Source organism: Apodemus sylvaticus, chromosome 1 (assembly GCF_947179515.1).
Source record: "Apodemus sylvaticus chromosome 1, mApoSyl1.1, whole genome shotgun sequence".
In the NCBI taxonomy this organism is placed as follows: Eukaryota; Metazoa; Chordata; class Mammalia; order Rodentia; family Muridae; genus Apodemus; species Apodemus sylvaticus.
In genome coordinates this window covers 99738725-99763818 of record NC_067472.1, presented here as the reverse complement: position 1 = coordinate 99763818, position 25094 = coordinate 99738725, and the positions used below count along the sequence as shown (strand labels likewise).

At 37.9% G+C, this 25094-nt stretch overlaps 1 protein-coding gene and 1 pseudogene across 1 annotated transcript; both read right to left on the bottom strand.

Moving 5' to 3' along the window:
• Positions 1–12850: 12850 nt before the first annotated feature.
• LOC127682312 (olfactory receptor 6-like) lies at positions 12851–13759 on the bottom strand (annotated as a pseudogene).
• Positions 13760–21133: 7374 nt separating this feature from the next.
• LOC127680150 (olfactory receptor 226) lies at positions 21134–22117 on the bottom strand. The gene has a single exon (XM_052175720.1). It carries the CDS (start codon positions 22115–22117, stop codon positions 21134–21136), a length of 984 nt encoding a protein of 327 aa, XP_052031680.1.
• Positions 22118–25094: the final 2977 nt, after the last annotated feature.

The following is a 25094-nucleotide window of genomic DNA, read 5'->3' as shown; positions in this document are numbered from 1 at the left end:
TGATAGAAAACTTATACCCATGAAATTTCAACAAATGTGGCCTCTTAAACCTGACCAGTTGATATGCCAATATGGCTGAAGAAAATTTCACAAGACCCCATTCCTGCATGAAGGTGTGAGGGCATCAGTTGATGCTGAGAGACAGAAACTATTTTCTCCATGTGTGAGTCCACTGGTAAGTTATCTAATCCCAAGTGGCCTGCCTTAAACACATGTACTTCCATGCCACAGCAAATGGACTCATCAGGTTTTGTGGATGAGAGTAAATGAGGGATGGTAATATATAAAGTTCTCATGTATGACATTCTCAAAAAGGAAAATATTAAATAAAATCTAAACTGTCCCTGCCTATATTTTTCACTCTTTAAAATTATTAGCAATATGAAGAACAAGGTCACATGTGATTCTTAGTAAATTGTAGCACATTTCATATAAACTGGAACATTTATTATATTTAGAATGTTATGCTATTACTTCCAAAATATTCTGGCAGACTCATGTCTTTATTATGTTAGGTGTGGTTGATTCAAAAAATCTGATTCTGCAGTTGTATAGTATAAAAATAAATGAAAATAACCAAAAGGAGCCGCTTTTTGATGATTTAATTTGTGAGTGTTCACTGTTTTGGAGAAATGTTTGAAGAAATCAGAATAAAGGAATATTGTTTGTAAAAAATAAATAAATAAACTGTATCATAATTCTGCTATCTGCAGATAGTGGTTGAAATGTCAGTGTCACTCCTAGATCCTTTATTAGAGAAAATAGACTCATTTGCCCCCTCCAAATTGATTCTATTTCTGTTTAACTAGGAAATTACTGAATAGACATTTATTCATTCTTGAAATAAAATTATGGAGATTATCATTCAATCAAAAAATCCTCCAAAAGTTTAGTTTTGTGGGAATATATTAGCTATAGTACTTTGAACCACCACATTGTCTTCAACTAAAGTCTATGGAAAATTGTACATAACAGTAACTATTGAAAGTGTCTTAGTTTTCAATACTTAGGGGGCTTCTACAAAAACTATATCAGGAGTCTATGATGATGTTTCAATGACTGTAGCACTTGTCATCAAACATGGAAACCTGAGTTCAAATCCCCAAAACCCATGTAAATGGAAAGTGTATATAGTGGCCTGTCTGTAACCTAGGCATGCTGGAATAAAGAAAAGTAGGTAGCTGGAGCACACTGGTTCAACAAGGGATCTGCATTAAGATAAAGAGAATTCACTGAAGACATCAGGTATAAACTCTTCCCACATATAACAATCTACACTTCTTTCATGAGCCTCACTCTTTTCCTCCTACTCACTGCTACATAAAATTTAAGAGCATGGACTTAAAGTCAGGGAAAGGTTTATCTTTATAATACCTAGTAGTTGTGTTCTGTATCACTAAACAAATATACCCTCCAATTTCCTCTCCTACAAAGTGAAAAGTCATAAAAGTACATATCAACCCTACCTGAGATTTAAGTATTAAGTAAAACAGTACATTGGAGACATTTAACATAGAATCAAATCATAGACATCTCCTGTTAGAAAGTACTATCATTGAGTTACATTAGACCCATAGATTCTTACTCAATCATAAACATATTCATGTTTTGACTCATGTGTACTCATAGACACATCCAGAGTTATTTCTTCTACTTTTGCTTAATTTTGCTCTTAAAGTCCAGGGTATAAAATAATCAGAATTTGTTAGAAAAAACCCTCTGAATTATAGATCTCATGTCTTTTCCTAATTTATTTTTAATGAATTTCATTATTCCAATACATTGAAATTTTTCACATTTTATGTTCTAGTATAAAGCCTTTAGTGATACAGAATCATTTCATCTATGATCCTTGTTTAGATGCGAAGACACTAAGCTCTGTTCTCTTGTGCTACTCTATGGCTGGATGAATGCCCTTTCATTCTACTTCTGATCCTTTTACATTCCTGAAAGTTCTTATTCTAAAGGATATCAACACTACCCACCTCCTCTAGAATTTAAGGGGAAAAATGTATTTTTTTTGTGCCTCTACAGCTACAAGGTGCACATTTGTCACAATTGTCCCAACTTAAGTGAAGAGGTGTTGACTCTTCATTACCCACTTTGTGTCTCCCAATTACCCTTCTTTGGTTAAAAAATATAACCTGTAGTTGTTGAGTATCTTCTCATCTTCCTAGGAATCTTCTTTTGGATAGGTCAACCTCTTTTGGTATCATCAACCATTAACCATTGTCCATCTTTCTTCACTCTGAGACAGAAAATTCTTCAGACACCTCCAAAGATTGTAAGAAAGAAAGACTGTAGAATCTTATAGTTCTGAGAGAACCAGAGAGGTCTGGTCTGCATAGCAGCTATAGCAACTTCAAGATATAAAGACAAGAAGAGGAAGGATAATATATTCAGCACTTGTTAATATTTTTTTCCATCATGTGCTCTCCCCAAGGACCTACTTAGATTACTCTGTCCTGGCTGTCGGTAAACTTGATTTCCTCTGCAAAGAACCTGAGAAACTTAACTTCTGTCTACTTATCAAGTTCTGTTTAAAATACAACAATATTTATTTATATTTATGAATGTGGAATAGACAAAAATCACAAAAATTTTCACTGTGTATCAAGAAACTAGAGAAAACAGACCAGCCTAAATTTAAAACATTAGGGAAAAGTAGATTAAAATTAAATTAAAGTAAAGTAAAGTAAAGTAAAGTAAAAATGCTAGAACTGATATAAACAAAATAAAAACTAAAAATTATTTTTAAGGAAGTATCAGTGAAGGTAAGTAATAATGAACAAATCAATAAAGAAGTGGTGGTTTGTCCATGCAATAGAACACTGTGTACTCTCTTTATTGGAGGTATTTACCATTTATGTACAGGAGCAATTTGACTGAATGTATGTGTATATATGTATATCACATGCATACCCATGTAAGCCTGGAGCCCATGGAAGCCTGAAGAAGGCACTGGATCCCCTAGAACTAGAATTGCCAAGAATTATAAGCTTCCACGTGGGTGCAGGTGAGAAGCCAAACCTACTCCATCTTGGGACTGGCCTCCATCTTTAAAGAAATGGAGCCTGAGAATTTGACCTACATCTGAATGCAAGCTGCACTCAAGTACCAGGAAGGACCCCATGGCTTGTCCTTACCCCAGAGTTTCTCCCTAGCTACTTCATAGCAACAGCTAATCAAGATTAGTCTCACTGTTTCAGACGTACTTTCAGATTGTTAGTGAGTGTTCATGGTTTTGCTTCAGAGCACCTATCTGTCCAGTTATAATAGTCATTCAATTAGATAACTGCCTGGATGGAAACCTCCTCACTTGCTTGCCAATTCCTATAAAGCCTTGTTCCCCCTCCAGACCTGCTGCATCAGGGTCTGAGGTGAGTAGTCCCAAGCTCAGGCTTGAATAAAAAAGACACTAGTGCTATTGTATTGGAGTCAGGTCCTTGGTGGTCTTTTGGGGCTCATGAAGGAGGAATAACACTGGGAAGTGAAGCTTTGTCCTCTGTAGTGCAACAAGTGCTCCTAACTTCTGATGTATTCTTTAAAAAATAAGGATATTCTGTTACTTGCAGCAATATAAATTAAACAGAGCTACACTTAGTGAGATAAAACAGAATTGCTGATATAAATAATGTCTGATCTTATCTACATGTGGCAACTATAAAATTTGCACTTACTAACAGAGAAAAGAATGATGATTGCCAGCCCTGGAGATATCAGGAAAAAAAGGGGGAAGATTAGCCCAAGAATGGATTTTATTTTTCATCTCTAGATGTGTAATTTCTGAGGTGGTGACTGCAGTTTATAATAATTTAGTGTATAGGAAATTTGCAGTGAGACACACACAAAAAGGTATATATGTGAATTGATGATGAATATGCTAATTATTTTGTGAAATAATGAAAACCATGGTTTACAACTTAAATGAATAGTTTTTTGCTAATTAATTCATTTATTTATATTTTATGCTCCATGTTTTATTCCCAACCCACCCCATCGCCCACTGTTCCACACCCCATACTTCCTCCTAGTCAACCATAGCTCAGTGAAGTTGGAAGAAGGGTAAACTAGGAATACTCAAGAAATAAATTCAAAACAACAGAAAAAGAGCTCTTTATGTTTTTGTGCTAAATGTACAAAATTTTAACTATTGACTGTGATGGGATGTGAAGCTTGTCCACAATTCGGTCAGTGAATTGAGAAATGTTTTAGTTTAAACAATAACATAGGAAAAACTATAGGATGATTAGCATATACAAGAAATGACAGACTAATGTGGCCACAAAGGTAACTAGAGGTCCTTCATGCCTATTGCCTTGAACTCTGGAATATATTCAGTCACTGAATGTATCTTTACAATGTACATTCTATGTGCTAAGGAGAAACTGTCAACTCCTTCTGTCTGTAAGGCTGCCATAGCCTGGTGAACTGTCAATCTCTGCTATGAATTGTGCCTAAGTCCCAAATCTAAAATCCAGTGCTAGAAGTTTTATAAGAATGAAGGCCTAGTAAACACACTACAGTAGTCAAAAAAAAAAAAAAAAAAAAAAAACTGATAGGAACAGTAGAAGGTACCTGGAGAAATGAACATAGAGATACGTTGAGCAAACCCCTGAGAATCTGTGTTAGATTAATAAGAATTTGTTGGTGAGTGGGTCTGTCCCATGTTTTCTCCTGTGCCACGGTGGCCCAGTGAAGTCTGTAAACATGATATTTTACAGTCAGAGGTGAAAGAAAAACTGTCTCCTGGGAATAACAGACCTCTCTGTATATTTAGAAGCTAAAAATCTCACTTGGCAATTTCCTAAACTCTCCTCTTTCCTTATAGCTGAGACATGGTATAACCAAGCAAAAATAGATATATAACAACCCATCTTATAGCAAAAAATTCTGCTTTGCTTTGCTCCAACCGCTTATGTTATTATGGTAGAAAAGGTATTCCAGAAATTCCAGTCACAAGTTCTTTTTTGTTTGTTTGTTTGTTTTCTAGTCACTGCCTTTCAGGGCAGGTGGATTCCAAACAATAGGCCAGACTAAGGAGATTTATATCTAAAGAAGCTCTCAATACTAATGGATATTGGGCAAGGTAGAGAGAATTTACATTTGAGTTGATACCTAGTCCCATAGCTACTACCTCCCCCCACAAGTTAATCCAGTTCTGCCTTTAACTCTTGATTTTGCTTGCAGACAGGCTATCTCAGGCCCACCTGAATAGCAAGGGAAGTTCATGAGGAACTGGCCTTTTGTGTTACAGGCCTCACTCAGGGAGTCTGAGAGAGAGAGTAGAGAGGCAGTAGATAACTTTTACTCAGAGAGGCAGTAGATTTTCTTTACTTACAGAGCACTCAGAGGAGGAATGAGTTAGTTAGGTCATTCAGGCTGGGCCTAAGGGCTAACAGATGGTTAATTTAGCAGGCTGGCCCAAAAAGCTAGAGCCAGTTAGTTAATTCATCAAGCTAGAGGCTAGAGGCTGCTACTGGAGCTAATCGCCTGGGCTCAGGACCTACGATGGCTCCAGGCATGGCACAGAGAAGAATGCAACCGGGAGACTAGGCAGAAATACTCTTGAAAGACAGTGTGAGCCAGGCAGCTTCCCAAGCTCTACAATGCTGCCATTTTCACCAGGAGGCTAGACATTAGAACGCCAGGAGGCTAGGCATGGGAATCATCCTTCTTCAGCTCCCAGGCCATCTTGAGATCAAGATGAAGCTTAATTTGAGATGTTAACTTGACTGGAATTTGGGAGATACCTGAAAATACACTCAGATTTCAAACCACCTCTGTAGTCATGTCAGTTTGTAATTCCCGCCTGACCTGTGTCTTCCTGGACCAAAGAATCCTGGTTATCCCACAGCAGACCCTCGGGCTGTAACACTCCTGTATTTGTATCCTTTGTCTAAGGATACATGGTAAGTTAGTATTAATTCTAGAAAGGTTGGAACCAAAGGATTTTAGCAACTGAGAGTGGAATGTAAAACTCAGAGATGGTACTTTTGCCCTGAGGAATGATTATTAAAGAAAATGAGGAGTCCACCCCCACAGACTTTTGTTCTTTGTGTTGCCAGGGTGGATTCATTCCGTTATTCCAGTATCTTGCTGAGGTTGCAAGAATAGATATAGTTTGTAAGAGTTGAAAATGCAGAAAATAGTGACAAATTGGGAAGGAAAAAGCCAAGTTATTGCTGTTCACAGATGATATGATAGTACACAGAAGTGACACCCAAAATTCTACCAGAGAACTTCTACAGAGATAAACACCTTCAGTCACATGGCTAAATACAAAATTAACTTTAGAAAAGTCATTAACTCTTCTTTATACAAATGATAAGTGGCTTGAGAAAAATATGTAAAACAATACCCATCACAATAGCCAAGAATAATATAAAATTTCTTGGTATGTCTCTAACTAAGCACATGAAAGACCTGTATGACAAGAACTTGAAATCTTTGATGAAAGAAATTAAAGAAAATATCAGAAGATGGAAAAATCTCCCATCTTCATAGATCAGTAGGATTAACATTGTAAAATGGCCATCCTACCAAAAGCTATCTACAGATTTAACACAGTTCCCATCAAATTCTCAACACAATTATTTAAAGACCTTTAAAGAATAATACTCAATTTCATATGGAAAAACAAAAATCCTTGAATATCTAAAGCAGTCCTATAAAATAAAATAACTTCAGGGAGTATCACTAACCCTGACTTCAAGCTGGGCTACAGAGCATTAGTAATAATTATATGGTATTGGCAAAAAACAGACATGTTGGTCAATGGAATCAAACTGTAATCCCAAAAGTAATTTCACATACCTATGGATACTTGATTTTTTGAAAAAAAAAACAAAACTATACAATGGGAAAAAAGAAAGCACATTCAACAAATGGTACTGGTCTAATGATTTCTGGAAGTAGAAGAACGCAAATAGATCCATATCTATTACCCTGGACAAAACTCAAGTCTTAGTGGAGCAAAGACCTAAACATAAAACCAAACACACTAAATCTAGTAGAATAGTGGGAAATAGCCTTGAACTCATTGGAACAGGAGACGTTTTGAACAGAATGCCAATAGTGTAGGCACTAAAATTAACAATTAATAAATAGAAACTTAAAAACTAAAGAGCATCTGTAAAGCAAAGGACAGTGTCAATAGGACAAGACAGCAGCCTACTGAGTGTGAAAAAATCTTCACCAACTCTGAGAGAAGGCGGACATCCAAAATTTATAAAGAACTCAAGAAACTAGATATCAACAAACCAAATAACCCAATTTAAATATGGCACAGAGATTTAAACAGAGAACTGTTAAAAATGAATATCTAATGGCTGAGAAGCATTTAAAGAAATGTTCTACATCCTCAGTTGTCAGGGAAATGTAAATCAAAATGACTCTGTGATTCCATTTCACACTAATCAGAATGGCTAAGACAAAATCTCAAGCAACAGGTCATGCTGGTAAAGATGTACAAGAAGCAGAATGGCCCTCCATTGCTGGGGGAGTGCAAGCTTTAACAACTACTTTGGAACTCAATTTGGTGATTTCTCAGAAAATTGTAAAGAGGTCTACCAAATGACACAGCTACACCACTCCTAAACATATTCCCAAAAGAAGTCCCTCCATACCATCATGACAGTTGCTCAATTATGTTCATAACAGCTTTATTTGTAATATACAAAAACTGGAACCTACTTAGATGACCCTCAGCTGATTGGATTCTTTTAAATGTGGTACATTTACACATTTAGGCATCAAAGGATAAATGGGCTGAGAAAGAAATTAGGGAAATGACACCCTTCACTATAATCGCAAATAATATAAAATATCTTAGTGTGACTCTAACCAGACAAGTAAAAGATCTGTATGACAAGAATGTCAAGCCTCTGAAGAAAGAAATCAAAGAAGATCTCATAAGATGGAATAATCTCCCATGCTTTTGGATTGGCAGAATTAATAGAGTACAAATGGCCATCTTGCTAGAAGCAATATACAGATTCAATGCAATCCCCATCAAAATTCCAACTCAATGCTTCATACAGATAGAAAGAGGAATTCTCAAATTCATTTGTAATAACAGAAAAACAGGATAGCAAAAACTATCCTCAACAATAAACAAATTTCTGAGGGAATCACCATCCCTGACCTCAAGCTATACTACAGAGCATTAGTGATAAAAAAAACTGCGTGGTATAGGTACTGTGACAGGCAGCTAGATCAATGGAATAGAATGAAAATCCAGAAATAAACCCACATACCTATGGTCCCTTGATCTTTAACAAAGGAACTTAAACCATCCAGGGGGGAAAAAAAGACAGCATTTTTAATAAACGGTTCTGGTTCAACTGGTGGTCAACATGTAGAAGAATTGATCCATTCTTATCTCCTTGTACAAAGTTCAAGTCCAAGTGGAACAAAGACCTCCACATAAAACCAAATACACTGAATCTAATAGAAGAAATAGTGGGGAATAACCTGTCACGTCCACCTTCGCCAGCAAAGATTACACGACACAAGGAGTTTCTTCCTTATAATGGTTTTATTCGGGGAAACCTTGACTTGAACTTAATTCTTCTATTGGTGGCCCCGGGCTCTCTCCCAGCCTCACCTTAAGTACCCTAGCTAGCCTCATTTGCCCAGGGAGATAACCAGCCGTATTCTCATAGGTGAACTCAGTGAGTTCTTCATTAGCATGTAAGTGAGATAAGGAATGCAGCACACTGCGCATGTGTTCCAGTGATTTACTACCAGGGAGCAGCATGTGGCCAGTGCCATCTTGTAACAGAGAAGAACAAAGGGTGGCTCACTACAATAACCTCAAACACATCTGCACAAAAGAAAAGTTCCTGAACAGAACATCAATGACTTATGCTCTAAGATCAAGAATTGACAAATGGGACCTGATAAAATTGCAAAGCTCCTGTAAGGCAAAGGACACTGTCAATAGAACAAAATGGCAACAGATTGGGAAAAGATATTTACCAATCTCACATCCAATAGAGGGCTAATATCCATATATACAAAGAACTCAAGAAGTTAGACTCCAGAGAACCAAATAACACTAATTAAAGATGGGGAACACAGTGAAACAGAGAAGTCTCAATGGAGGAACACTCAATGTCTGTGAGGCACCTAAGGAATCAAACAATCCTAAAATTTCACCTTACACCAGTTAGAATGACTAATATCAAAAACTCAGGTGAAAGTAGATGCTGTAGAGGATGTGAAGAAAGAGGAACATTCCTCCATTGTTGGTGGGATGGCAAGCTGGCAAAAACACCCTGGAAATCAGTCTGATGGTTCCTCAGAAAATTGGACATAGTACTACCTGAAGACCCAGCTATACCACTCCTAGGTATATACCCTGAAGATGCTGTAACATGTAATAAGGACACATGCTCCACTATGTTCATAGCAGCTATGAACAGCAGAAGCTGGAAATAGCCCAGATGTCCCTCAACAGAAAAATGAAGAAACAGAGAATATACATTTGCACAATGGAATACTACTCAGCTATTAAGAAAAAATGACTTCATGAAATTTTTAGGCAAATGGATAGAACTTGAAAATATCATCCTAAGTGAGGTAACTCAGTCACAAAAGAACAAACATGGTATGCACTCACTGATAAATGGATATTATCCCAAATCTTAGAATACCCAAGATACAATTCATAGGCCATAAACCATGTGATGCCCAAAAAGAAGGAAGACCAAAATGTGGATGCTTCAGCGCTTCTTAGAAGGGGGAACAAAATACTTACTAGAGGAAATATGGAGACAAAGTGTGGAGCAGAGACTGAAGGAAAGGCCATCTAGAGACTGTCCACCTTGGCATCTGTACCATATACCCAGATGTTATTGTGAATGCAGGGAAGTGCCTGCTGACAGGAATCTCCTGAGAGGGTCTCCTAGAGCCTGACAAATAGAGGTGGGTGCTCATAGCTGTCTGAACACAGGGTGGAGGAGCTGGAGAAGAGACTGAAGGAGCTGAGGAGGTTTGCAGCCCTATGGGAAGAGCAACAGTGTCAACAGGTCAGATCCCCTGGAGCTCCTGGGGACTGGACATTCAGCCAAAGAGTACACATGGAGGGACCCATGGCTCAGGCCACATATGAGGCAGAGGATGACCTTGTTGTATATCAGTGGGAGGAGAGCCCCTTGGGCATGAGAGTGTTTGATGTCCCAATATAGGGGAATGCCAGGGTGGGAAGGCAAGAGTGGGTAGGTAGGTGGGGGATCATCCTCATAGAGGCAGGGGGAAGACGAATGGGATAGGGGGTTTCTGAAGGGGAAATCTGGAAAGGGGAAAACATTTGAAATGTAAATAAAATATCCAATAAAATATTTTTTTAAAAAATAACATGAAATTTACAGACAAATAGAACTAGAAAATATCAACCTGAGTGAGGTAATCCAGACCCAGAAAAACAAACATGGTATATTTTCACTTATAAGTAGATATTAATTATAAAGTATGTGTTAATCATGCTACAAAGCACAGACACAGAGAAGTTAAGTAACAAGAAGGGCCCAATGGGAAGATGCTTGAATCCCACTGAGAGGGGCATATAGATTATATGGCAGAAGTGATGCAAGGAAGGAACTAGATGGGGAGGTGGTGATGATAGAGGAACAGGAGGAATAAGGTAGAGAGAAAGAACAGTGGGAGAGACAACTGGATTGGGGGAGGGGACATCTCTGAAACAAGCTAGAAACCTAGGGCCATGGAAACTTCCAGAAATCTATAACGGTGACCCAGACTAAAACTCCTAGCAATAGGGGATATGGAAACTGAACAGGCTATCTCCTGTAATGAGGCAAGACTTCCAAAGAAGGGATTGGGACATCAACACAGCCACAAAACCTTAGAACCACAATCTGTCCTGAATACAGGTCAATAAATGACTGGACCATCCAGCTTGAGACTGATACCATGGTAGGAGCCCACCCCTGACACTATTAATGATATTCTGCTATACTTGTAGACAATAGCCTAGGCTTCACCCAGAAATTGGTGGAATTGATGCAGGGACCCACAGCCAAACATCAAGTGGAGGATGGGGAATCTTGTGGAAGAGGAGAAGGAAGGATTGAAAGAGAGTTCAAAGATACCATAAGGAAACCTACAGAGTCAAATAAACTGGGCCCATAGAGGCTCACAGGGACTGAACTGCCAACCAGAAAGCACACATGGGACAAACATATCCCTCTGCATATCTGTAATAGTTTGGTAGCTGAGTCTTCATGTGGGATGCATAAAGCTAGAGCTGGGGCTGACTCCATTTCCTGCCTTTGGATCCCTTTCTCTTAACTGGGCTGCCTTGTATATTCAGTACAAGAAGATTCACATAGTCTTACTCAACCTGATATGTCAAGCCTGGTTGGGAGGCCTCTCCTTTTTTGAAGAGAAGGAGAGGAGGGGTGAATGGGGGTGAGGTGAGAGAAAGAAACTGGGAGAAAAAGAGGGAGGGAAGCTGCAATCAAAATGTAAAGTAAACCGGGCAGTGGTGGCACATGCCTATAATCCCAGCACTTGGGAGGCAGAGGCAAGTGGATTTCTGAGTTCGAGGCCAGCCTGGTCTACAGAGTGAGTTCCAGGACAGCCAGGGCTATACAGAGAAACCCTGTCTCAAAAAAACCAAACCAAAAAAAAAAAAAAAAAAAAGTAAAATAAATAAATCACTTAATCAAAAAACAAAAAAGACCATGATGGCTAACATAGACTAATATGCTCAGTACATTTTTTCAAAAACACACATTTTAATTTTGAATTATTTTAAGTTTACAGAAAAGTTTCAAAATAGTAAAAAAAAAAAAAAAAAAAAAAAAAAAAGGATAGTTCTGATACATCCATCATTCCATTTCAGTTCCCCTTAAAATCATGTTTTAGAGGCATTAAAACCTGTCAAAAAACCAAGGATCTAGAGTTGGATAGATTGCTCATCTGCTGCTCTTTAATGACTGTGTTCAGTATCAAGCACTCATATAATGATTCATAACTATCCGTAACTCTAGATCCAGAGTAACTGATGTCCTCTTCTCAACTTCACAGGCATTGGGCATACACATGTTACACATACATATATACAGGCAAAATACCTACCTATGTAAAATAAAATAAATCTAAAATAAAAAAGTCAAGAAACCAAAACTGTTACTTTATTCTTAACCAATATTTTTGTTATTTTATTCATAATTTATTCATACTTTTTATCCTATAAGTATTTAATGAACAAATTAATATTTTCATTACTAAAAATGAGTTACAATTTTAGATACTCTTTATCTAGATAAATTTGAAATTCGGTTCCTGACTCTTTTCAATATGAAATTATAGCATACATTAAAAATATTGGACCACAAATGTGAGATTTAAAAAATAGTATTAATAACAACATAAGATTCATCCTTACAGTTTCAATATGTGAGCAACATAAAATTACAAACAGAATCATTAAATCCATACTTAGAAACTTGAAAGGGAAACTAAGGATCTTGGAATTTATTCAAATTTGGAAGGAACACATAGATATTTTCTGGGAACATTAGTTTTATTTTAACACTTTACATATATTAAATAAATGCTAAACATAATTATATGCAACAAATCTGTAAGAAATATTTAATATATTGAATCATTATATAATTTGTAAGTTACTAACATGTCTATACAAAAACTAATTGTTTCCAGTTATAACAATATGTAGTGTCTGGCTTCTAGTTTGAGTTTAGGTTCTTGTTTTGTGTGCTTTTCTACTGGGATTTCATTATGAATTTATATCTATGAAGAACAGGTCACTGTCATGATATATTTTGTGGAGGGTTAATGTCTTCTCAAGGAAGGTTGATCACCTGACCAGGAACCACTGGCCACCTTCTAGGGTCTCCATAGCATCCTTGACTTCCTGACTCCTTAGGCAGTAGATGAATGAATTCAGCATGGGTGTGAGGTCTGCAGACACAGCTGAGATCAGTTTGTTGGAATTAAAAGCAGCAATAGCTCTAGGTCAGTCTTACATTAAAATTGTGGCTGTGTAATAGATTATGACCACAGTGAGATGGGAGGCACAGGAAGAAAAGGTATTCATCCCTTGGTGGAGAATATACACAGAATGCCAGGTGCTTTGTAGACATAAGAGAAGACAGTGGTGATGACAGAGGAGTCAAGAATTGTAATAGCCAAAGAAAATGTCTAATGACTCAGCAGTGGACATATCTTTGCATACCAGTTTGAGGGCTGGTTAGATATCACAGAAAAGGTGGTTCATCACACTGGAGCCACAGAAATGACATGTGAAATGAAAGACTTTGATTATGATAACCAGTGAAAGCGACCAACTGCACACAATAACTTCATGAAGATTAGGTATTGGAGAGAGTAGCAGTTGGCCACATAGAAGTCACAGGCCATAGCTGCTAGGAGCAAACACTCTGTGCATTCAAATGAGATTTTTAAAAAGGTAGAAATAGTCATGCATCCTATGAAGGAGATGTACCATTCCTATAGGAGAAAATTATCTAGCATTTTTAGGGACTGTAACAAAGATATATGAGACCTGCAGAGGAAAAGAAAACTGCCAGGAAATAGTACTTGGGCTTCTGGAACAATCCAGTGACCCCCAACAGTGAAAGTGATAAAATTCTTTGATACACAAGATTAACCACAAGGTAGAACAATAGGTGCTCTGAAGCCAAGGAGCTGAGGAAAAGCCAACTAGAATGAACTCACTGACTGCAGTGATGCTCATGCACGACATGACTGAATCACTATAAATACTGATGGATGCATCATCATCGGCAAAAAAGGATCCAAGTGGGGGAGCAATTCTGACTTCCTATAAATAAGACTCATGAAATAACTTCTGCTAGTGTTTCTTCTTAAAATGTAGAATATATATCTCTTCAAAGACTATTTAAAATAAATTATCTCCTAATATCAAATTTCATTTTCACCCAGCTCTTACTGTCCTAATTGGCAGTGGCTTGATTGTCAGTACTTAACTCATTCACAGCATTTTTTCAATGAACAAAGGTCCCATATGTCTTTCTCTTTTTGGTTCAAATTCTTTATTTAATTGGGTATTTGTTCCTCAAAGAAAACAGACAATGGCATAGGGTTTGAAAGTTTCAATCTTGTCATATGTCTGTGATCCCTTGTAGAACATACTGTACCTAGCTAGAGTGCTTTCTTCAGAATAGATGGAGTTGAAGGATATTTTTAGATAAGGGAACTATTTTAACATTTGCTAAGGACTCCTACTTTGATTCATAATAAAATACAAATGTTTTAATTACTATACATAGGAAGTACTTTGTGGTTATAATCCTATTTATCCAGCTTCATATTTTATGCCAACAAATGTGTTTGCTTCAGGCATACACAAGTGATTTTTTCACCCCAGCACCTCTTATGCCCTCAGGGTTTTGTATGCTTCCATCTTCCTACTTAAGCCTTTCCCACTCTTCACCTGATAATTCACAACCATGTTTCTACATAAGAAACACACATGAATTAAGACAAGTATCTCTCTACCATTAGCTTCCCAGTGTATACCCCTTTCAGACATGGATATATCTTACTACTAATTTACAATCTTGCTGAATGGGGAAAAAAAGGAAATACAAAGGAAGAGATGACTGTTCCTAGGTGTGGTGGAAGACAAGGTTTATTGTAGATATAAGAAAGACTCAGTGAAACAGTATTCAGCAAAACCAGAACGGGGAATTGGGAAGGGGTGGGTGGGAGGACAGGGGAAAAGAAGGGGACTTATGGGACTTTCGAGGAGTCGGGGGCTAGAAAAGGGGAAATCATTTGAAATGTAAATAAATTATATCGAATAAAAAAATATAATAAAAAAATAAAACAATTCAAAAAAAAAGAAAGAAAGAAAGAAAGAAAGAAAGAAAGAAAGAAAGAAAGAAAGAAAGAAAGAAAGAAAGAAAGAAAGAAAGAAAGAAAGAGCATAGCCAGAGGCAAAGACATCTGGGAGAATCCAAGAAAGAGCATAGCCAGAGGCAAAGACATCTGGGAGAATCCAGAATGAAGATGCCCCTAAGCCCCTAAGCCATGCCCTCTGCTGAGAGAGGAGGGAAAAGGAGAGAGAAGAAAAAACCAATGCAGTGCCTTGTTATGGATAGATCCCTGGTGCTGTTTGTATTTTAATGCTAATACAGCTTCCCCTAGAAGGACTGCCTGGAATGAGGAATGAATAACTATTCAGGTGACTTCACATGAAACTTCCCCTAATGAATAAAGATTTCAAGGAACCAATCACTGGGCAAGTAGGTGGGACTTCCAGATAAGAGAGTGAGGTGGAAGAGGAGAGAGATTTGGCTTTGGGACTGGAGACTATGTGGGGGCCAAAATGTAGGTAGGGTTCAGGTGGCAGATCCGTTGGGATCCGCTTCTGGAGGATTTATAACTTAGAATGGCTTACAAATTAGGATGGAGGTTGCTGCACCCAAAGATTGTGTTACCATGATTCTAAATTAAGTTTGTGTGGTGCTTTCCTTCACGTGGCGACTCAACTGGGTTCCAGACAGAAAGGTACAGCGGCCAAGCATGGGTTTACAAGAAGTACACTCCAAAATTCCCTGGGGGTTTGAAAGCACGGGGCTAGGGTGGCATTGACCCGCCATGGGAACTTAGGTGGAGAGATTTCAGAGCTCCAGATCAGAGAATACCATAAGATGAGAACAGGCAGGCCTGCCCTCCAGTGCAGTTTACTCCTGGCATATTAAAAATAATATTTCAAACTATAGTGCCCAAGAGGGCAGAAAGGACCTGCACAGCCAAAATGACTTAATTATATAGAGAAGAGCATCTGAGGGAATGGCAGCCCAACCCCTGGGCTGGAAGTTTAAGGTAGAGACCATGGTATCCCAGCCAAAACTCTATAATAGGTAGGGACTGAGGGATGCTTAGAGAACTTAGAGGCAAGGGTCAGCTTTGATATGTTAATAAGCACCTTAGTTAACTATCTTAACTGAGGTTGGAGTCCTCCAACCAGGTTGGAGACAGAACACTTGCAAAGCTGAAGACTCTGATATTCAGGACTGTGACCCACATACCTAAAAGAATAACTAATAAGCATGGGAATATTAACTGAGCATAGGTTCATACTTATATGTATATTCATGTATCTCCTGAGCCTTTAAAATCCACAGGAAATAGGTCACAGGCAAAGAGACATTTCTGGGTTTCCAAGTGCAGGAAGTATACATCTATCATATTATGCATGTTTGATATTTCTAGAGTTTGCACTCTGAATACTTTTATAACCAATACATACAGAAAAATTAAATTCAGACCTTCACTAAAGAGCTCTTTAGTTCATCTCACATAGGACCTCTTTCCCATCTTAGTGCATATAAATTTTTCTTATGTACTCGGGCATACCTTGTTATTTAAATACTGCTCTGTTCTGTTTGCCACTAATGTTCTTGATGCTCTATATGAATCATTTAGGAATGAAGACTTCCCTCTATTTTTATTTTCAGAATAAAGAACACAGAGCCTGCATATCTCTATATTTTAAAAAGAGGCCTATCATTATTGCTATAGAATGATTTTATACACTGTAATACTTGTTCTCAAAAGAGAACACAGTTTACTAGTATTTATATAGAACCAGAAACTTGTCAAGTGTTCCAAAGATCTTCAGCAGCAGAAATTTCTCCAAACTTGAGTAAAGGTATGCCTGAGCTTTCATTATTCTATTCATTTCCTTCAAAATCCCTCACACGTGTAAGCTTAGGATTTTTTAAAACTACTTCAGTAAGAGTTCTCAAATGCTTTGACCCACCTTCTAACCCACCCTTTAAAGGTAAGGGAGAAAAGATGGATAATAGGACAATGGGGATGTAAACCTGTTAGAATGAGTTCTTTGGGGAAATTGCAATCTTTACTGTCAGGATACCAGCAATTCAGTTCAAAAAGTGTCACCAAACATGAATTAGCAGCAGCTACACGATCCACCAGAAACAGCCAGGCCTAAGCATAATGACAAGAGTCAGCAGGAGCAACCAGAACCACCCAGAAAGCCAGAAGTTCTCTGCTGTTCCTCTCTCAATGAAGTGAAGATCAGCAAAAATGCAAGACCAACAAAGTGTTGTACAGCTAACTGTGAAAGCGTCCCATTACTGCTTCCTACTTATACTCTCTCCAAACATCACATGCCTTCTCACAGGTCTTGCTTCAGCAAAAGATTACATGAGTGTGCATCACACAACACATACAGAAATTTCCACTTCATATACACACAGAAATCATGCCTATTTCTCACCAGCTCCTCATTTTCCATGGAGCTTTGGTCAAACCTAATTATTTACTTAGTGCCTCTTAACACTCGCCATAGTCAAACTGTCCTCTTAGAGAATGGAAACTTCTTCATACATTTACACTGGAGAAGGCCACTGTGGGTGGAGTTTTACATTCTCTGAAGTCAGTGTCTAGTCCTAGTCTGTGCTGCATGGAAATTACTACAGCACTGACACAGAAGACAGAAGAACATCTTGAACATTCACCTCACGTTGACTTAGGTAAAGACAGCTCTGTATTCTCAGGAGACTCACTTACACATTTTTCCTGACTCTGTACACTGCCAAGATTATATCCAGAGACAGAAAAACTGAATCCCTACCTATATATAGATTCCTGTTTATACCTGAGCTATATCTTTACCTGTTGGCATGACTTTTATGTCTTATTCCTATACACAAGTTAATATGATGCCATGTTACAAAATCCTCTTTAAATAAATCTTTACTGGGTTCAAAAGATAGCAAATTTGTTTTTGTTTATGTGTTTCTTAGGATATTATACCAGTGTTTTGCTTTTCTATTGTTTCTCTATTTTAATTGAAACATAATAATTATTCGTATATAGGGCACTATGCGGTATAATGAACAATATGTGTGCATTCTGTAACGTATCAGTATATGGGTATATGTATTTGTGTGTGCACGTAGGTGTGGATGTGTGCATGTGTACCTTTATGGATATGTTCTTTTTCCTAGTGTTTCTCAAGTACACATGTTATTCACATGTGAAATATGAAAACATTGATATCATAGAAATTGAGAATTAAATGGTGGTTCTCAGAGACTGAGGAGAGTATAAAGGAGGGATGAATGAGGAAAAGTTGGCTGATGAGAACAAAGTTGCAGTTAGAAAGAAAACATGTATTATAGTATTCGTTCGTGATTCTTTATTTTAAAAGACTGAGTTCAGTTCTTCAAAATAAAAAATAATCTATGTGCATGCCCTTTAGAAACTTACAGAATTTTAAGTAGAATAAAATATACTGAGGCAGAGATCTGGAAAAGTGAGAATTCCTAGGAAAGCTCTGTCAGTCCCTAAGGATCTGGCTCATTCTATGTGTGTGTAACTAACTAGAGTTTGGTGAGTGATTCTGGACCTAGTACTTCCCTTTTCCTCTTCTACATCTTCCTTCACCTTCTCTTCTTCCTCTTCCTCCTCCTCTCTTCCTTTTCTTCCTCTATCTCTTCTTCTAGTCATATTCAACTGAAAGTATATATAACAAATTCAATGGACTTCATTCTTGTTTAACCATAATCCCAGGATGGGCCCAAGTCTCACAGGTGGTAGGAAGTACCTTTCACAATGCTAAAACCCTAACCCATCAGGTCTTCTTATAATGTAGCTGTGGAAGTAAAAATCAGAGGAAGCAATTTTGTTATGAGCAATGTGTCTAAGAATATTGGGATTTAAAGTGAATGAATAAATGAATACATACATACATACATACATACATACATACATACATACAATAAGAAAGGAAAAAGTTAAGACCCCCTAACCCACAGACCTTGTTCTCTGTACTGAATAGGACTGTCTACTCAGGTTTGTCCAGGACTGGCTGTGATTTCTAAGAGAGAAACAGAGACAGACAGACAGAGAGAGAGAGAGAGAGAGAGAGAGAGAGAGAGAGAGAGAGAGAGAGAGAGAGACAGAGAGACAGAGAGACAGAGAGAGAGAGAGAATGAGAGATTTGTTAAAGTAGTAAGTACACAAAGTAACAATTCATTGTAGATTACGCTGTACTTTAACTATTTCTTACAAATTAGTTAAAGCAATAATTGTGTATGACTATTAAGAAAATTGAAATTTCCAATAAAAATTCCAAATAAAAATTATAATAAAAGCATGATGCTGACTGTATCTATCTCATCTATAAAGGAACAGGTAGATCATTTTTGTCTTCTGGAAGCCATTGAAATCAATTAGATTTAGTTTTAGAGAACTAATAGCTTTTAACTTTTTAATATTTTGAATAATATTAGAAGTGTAGAAAACAAAGATGCTATAAAGTTTCCCACATAAACAGTTTTGCTTTCTCCTAATGTAATCAGCTTTCATTTTGTGTAACTAATCAAAAACTCAGAAATAAAAACATTATGTTACTGTTAATATTTCAAATTCTGCCATTTAAAATTCCATGTATAATCAGATCCAAAATATCATATTCCATATACTAACCGTCACCCTTCCCTGATCAGGCATTATTAAGTCTTCAGCTATATTTCATACTTGTGAGAAACCTGAAAACAAAAACTTTATTGTCTTTAGGTTTCTGGCTCTCTCATTATCTATGTCCATATGGGTAAAGTTATATATCTTAATGGATAAGCAAAGCTTTATTTACATGAATATATTTTTAACAGAACATTGCTGAAAAATAATTTATATGAAAAGGAGGTCCACTAACATTTTAATCAAATTCATTCTAGTCAAAGTTAAAATTAAAAAAATAACAAAAGAAGTTTTTGATACTGTTATATAACATAATAATTAAACTGATTAATTGTTTTGAGCTATTAATGGTATTTAGATTATATTGCACTTTTGTTTCTAAGACTGCATTTAATGAAATATAACTTCCTTAAACAATGCCCTTATTTGTAAATGTTAAATTTATTTCAGTCATTTCATTATAAATAAAACTATGTATGCTAAAATCCTTTCAATATTTTAAAGCTTCTATTACATATTTTCTAGTTTCTTTCCAGCAAGATTGAAATAATTTGTACCTCTTCATGTCCTAGTGAAGTTTGAGAGGTTTAGTTCCTGTACCTATTGAATATAGCTATAGGCTTCACACATCTATATCTCTATCTATATAATGCTACACTATATTAATTTGTGTATATTTATAGCAATTATGTGATAGATATTATTCTGTTTCATGATAACAAAATGTAACCTTGTCTCCATAATATCTGTAATATAATTAAGGCTGCAGAAGATTAAGAAATAAATGATATTCAGTCACTAATTCAATGACATTAATAAATTTGGAAATGAAGCCAGAAACCACTGTGTCCAAGAGATAATAAGCAACACGATAGTAATAAATACAAAAATTCATAATTTGGGCTGTGACATAGGTCAGTTGGTAGAGTGCTTGCATAGCAACCACAAAGCCTTGGTTCTCTCCCCAGGGCACACAGCTGCAATGCCAGCACTTGAGAGGTGGAGTGGGGAGCCTCAGGAGTTCCGAAGCTTCTTCCATTACATAGAGAACTCAATGGCAGCACAGAATACATGAAAATATATCTTAGTTTCTTATCTCCTTTCTTTAAAACTCATTCCAGAAACTTTACTTTCTGAGTCTCTGTTACCTCACAGACCAGTTATTGGCCCGTGTCTTCTTCCTCCTTATAATCCATGCTTCATTTAATAAGAATTTATTTGTGTATACACAATACTGGTCCAGGGCTTACCCCACATACTGGAGCCCTATCCTGCAGAAATCCAGCCTCTACCTTGTAATCTTTTCCTTTTCCTTTTTCTGGGCAAAGTTATGAAAACTAGAAGGGCTGATTCCTAACATAATTCCCAATTTTAGACTACAACAGAGAGAGAGAAAGAGAGAGAGAGACAGAGACAGAGAGAGAGAGAGAGAGAGAGAGAGAAAGGGAGAGAGAGAGAAGGAGAGGGAGGGAGAGAGAGATGGAGGAAGGGAAGGAGGGAGAGAGGGAGAAGGAAGGAAGGAAGACAGGGAGAAAGGAAAAAAGGAAGAAAGGAAGGAAGAAAGAAAGGAAGGGATAAAAGGGAAGGAAAACAAAACAAAACCAACCCAAGTTTTATATTATCAACCCCTCCCTACCTAACCATCTCTGCAGGATTTCTTGGTATTGGCATCCTGGTCCTGGGCCAGGTGCAGAGTGCGACGTAGGGCTCTTTTGACTTCTTGGTTGCGCAAGCAGTAGATAATGGGATTGAGCAATGGTACAATGACAGCGTAGAGTACAGAGACCAGCTTGTTGGTGTCAAAAGCTGAGAGCGCCTTAGGCCTGGCATAGATGAAGATACTGGCTGCATAAAAGATGATCACAACGGTGAGGTGGGAGGCACAGGTTGAAAAGGCCTTGTGGCGGCCAGCAGCTGAGGGGATACGCATCACAGCACCTGCGATGGCCATATAGGAGGCCCCAGTGACAGAGAGCGGCCCCAGAAGAATAAAAATGGCCAGGATAAAGTCTGTAAGCTCTGCTGTGGACATGTCAGTGCATGACAAGTTGAGCAATGGAGAAACATCACAGAAAAAGTGGTTGATGGTGTTGGGGCCACAGTAAGACAGGCGAGAAATGAGGAACACTTTAACCATGGAGATACCAAAACCTCCAGCCCAGGATCCAGCTGCCATCTGCACACATAGCCGGCTACTGACAATGACAGGGTAGTGGAGTGGGTGACAGATAGCCACATAGCGGTCATAGGCCATCACAGCAAGAAGAACACACTCTGTGCAACCCAAGCCCAGGAAAAAGTAGAGCTGTGTCATGCATGCCTCAAAGGAGATCAGCTGTCCATGGTTCTCCTTGGAAGCAATGAAGCCAGCAAGCATCTTAGGAATCGTAACAGTGACATACCAAATCTCCAGGAATGACATATTAGCCAAGAAAAAATACATGGGTTTGTGGAGGGTGGGGTGGTTCCTAATTGCTGTAATGATGAGTGTGTTTTCAGTCAGCACCAGCACATAAGCCAGCAGAGAAAGGAAAAATAGCAATGCCCGCAGTGGGGCAGGAGCTGGGAAACCCAGCAACACAAATTCACTCACTCTCCCACTGTGGTTCCTTCTCTCCATAGATTCAGTCTTGTTCGCTGCTCTTCAAGAGATGAGACCAAGGTCTCTTATAAAAGCAGCAGCAAGAAACTAGCTTGGTGCCTCTACTGTGATAGGCTGTAATGCTTGTGGTAGATGTGACTAATATCAGCTATTCAGTGATCGGAGTGATGAGTCAAGAAAACAGAGACAAAAATAAATGACCGTGTATTACAGACACTGTAAAAGATGCCTCTAGCTTTTGGAGAACCATGCACTGAGAAACAGCAGGGAGAAAAGGACAAGAGTCACAAGGTCTGTCTTTTAGGCCTATACAAAGGCAAGAAGAAATCAAAGACGTAAATGTTGATGGTGTAAACATAAACATGATTCATTTTCATAAGAGTAATTAAACACTGAAAATTCATTGACTTGCTCCTAGTCACACAGATTTTTAAAAACATGGAACCAGGAGTGTGGAACCTGTGAAATATTCAGGTAACACCCATCCTGGATTTATATTCAAGTGAGGGAATCTGTGAGTTCAACTAGGAATATAACTTTTCCTGCAAAGATGGGAGGCTAAGGCAGGAAACTAAGGATTCCAGCAACTATGGGGCCCAAGAACTTAAAACTTACAAAGAAAATCTAGAACTCACCTAGGTATCAGGACACGAAGCAGGTGCTGGATGGCATGATGAGCAGCCGTTGGTTCTGAAAGCTCAGCTAGCTCTCTTCTGATAAGACAAGTGTCATTCCTTCAGCATCAGACCAAGTTAGCAGTCAATAGAGAACTCCCCTTTTTATAAAATTTTCATAACAATGTCAGAATTTTCTCTTCCAAATCATTAAGCATTCTCTGAATCTGAGAGAAGCAGGCATTCCCACATGACAGTTCATATTGTTTTCAGTCAATGTCTTCTACGGTCATAGAGTCAGGAGGGAAAACAGAGAACACAATGGACAAATAAGTAGAGTCCGCTAGATATCTTGAGTGTGTTTTTTTCTCCCAGAAGTTTCTTCTCTGATTCTTTTATTGTCTGACCCTATAGACAGGAGGAGAGAAGGTACTCACAAATTCTAACAATGCTTTCAGGGATGCATTCCTCTTTTTATTCTAAGTTACCTATCCCCGAGCCTTTGACAGTTTTCTCAGTACAAGTGTTATTGACATGCTAGCTTCATTTTCTTTGCTAGTTAGTTTACTTTGTTTTGTTTGTTTTTTGAGACAGGGTTTCTCTGTGTAGCTCTGGTTGTCCTGAAAGTCACTCTGCAGACCAGGCTGACCTCAAACTCAGAGACTATCAGCCTATGCTCCTAGGTGTTGAGATTAAAGGCATGCCACCACCACCCAGTTGGCAGGCTAGCTTCTTACATGGAAAGTTAACAGCTCCAAGTGTCCTTCATAACCTTAGACATGACCATTCCCCTCCATCTTCCTTGGATACCACTCATGGTACTTTGGACTCCCTTGTCTCAGACGTTCATCTTCAGCTGTTAATATTTTGTATCTTCATACGTAAACATTTGGAAAAGAAGACACAAACTTTTAGATACAAACTACAAGTTTTCTATACCTATGATCTGCCTCCTAAAGTTCAAATCATCAGATTTTACTCCTCTTTTTAGAACCCATCTATTGTGCCCTATTGGCTCCACAAAGATATTCAAACTCTTAATTAAGTAAATAGCTATTTTAGCATCTTCCGCTGCTTTCACCAAAACATTCTGTCTTGTCGTAGTATGCAGTGCTTTTCTGAAGCACAATTGTATGTGTCACTGAACAGCTCTGCTCCTGCTGTAGTCTCCATCAGTACAACTGATTCAATCTTTTTTCAAGAAGCATGTCTTCCTATGAACACTGTCTTTTCTTTCTTATCCAACTCATACGGCTGGCAGTGTACATCCTATTACTGCTTCCATGAAAACTTGCAAATACTCTCACTACTATTACTCAGGTGAATGCTAGGAAGGAGCTATGTATCTGCAGCAGCTCATGTGTCCTCACTAGTATGGCAAAGAATAGACATAATTCTGGACAGCATTTGAACACACACACACACACAGACACACACACACAGACACACACACACATGTGTATGTATATGAAAATGAATTGAGCTTTTCCAAATCTTTTTATGACAATGATTGGCATGTTTTTAAGCCAAGGATTTGGACATTTTCTTGGTTGTTTTTCTGTTGTATCTTCCTATTACCCCAGACCCTGTCGATAGCTAAGCCATAGCTGCATTCTTGTGGCTTACTCTTATCTCTCTGCCTCCCTTTCTTATCTCTCATGGCTGCAGCCTTCCTCCTGTCTTGTTTCTACCACCTTCATCCTCATTCCTCATATCAGCTCCTTTTTACTTCTTGATTTCATAGTATCTCACTGGTTCTTCATTCTTTCCACCTAAACATGAGGCATTTTCACATCCAATTGCTTCTAGAGTGATATTTATTCAGAAATAACTAACCATAAGACTACCTAAAAAACTTTCAATAAAGTTTCAAATTTTATTCTCACTTTTCCACCATAGTCCAGTCATCCATAACTGATTCTTCTTTCTAAGTCATCTTTTATTTTCCATCCATCAGTTATATTCTCTTTGTTAATCATTGACTAAAATACCCCACATAAGACACTCTGCAGACCAGGCTGACCTCAAACTCAGAGACTGCCAGCCTATGCCTCCATATAACATGGACAGAACAGATAAACAGAAGGTTGAATGAATAGCATACAGTCATCTCAATTGTGTGAATAATTTGTGGAAATGATGATCTATAAAGAATTTAAATAGATCTTTAAGAGAAGTGATGCATTTGGAAATCTACATTGACTGTAGATCTGAGAGACTCAGAGAAAACATTCTCACTGGTGGGTTTCCCATATACTAGTGGGCAGCCCGACACCCACACACACATGGGCAGTACCGATTGGATTTTGTGGATATCAAAAAGAAAAACCATGACATTAACTTATGAGGGTAACAAACAGGGGTATATATGTTACCTGAGG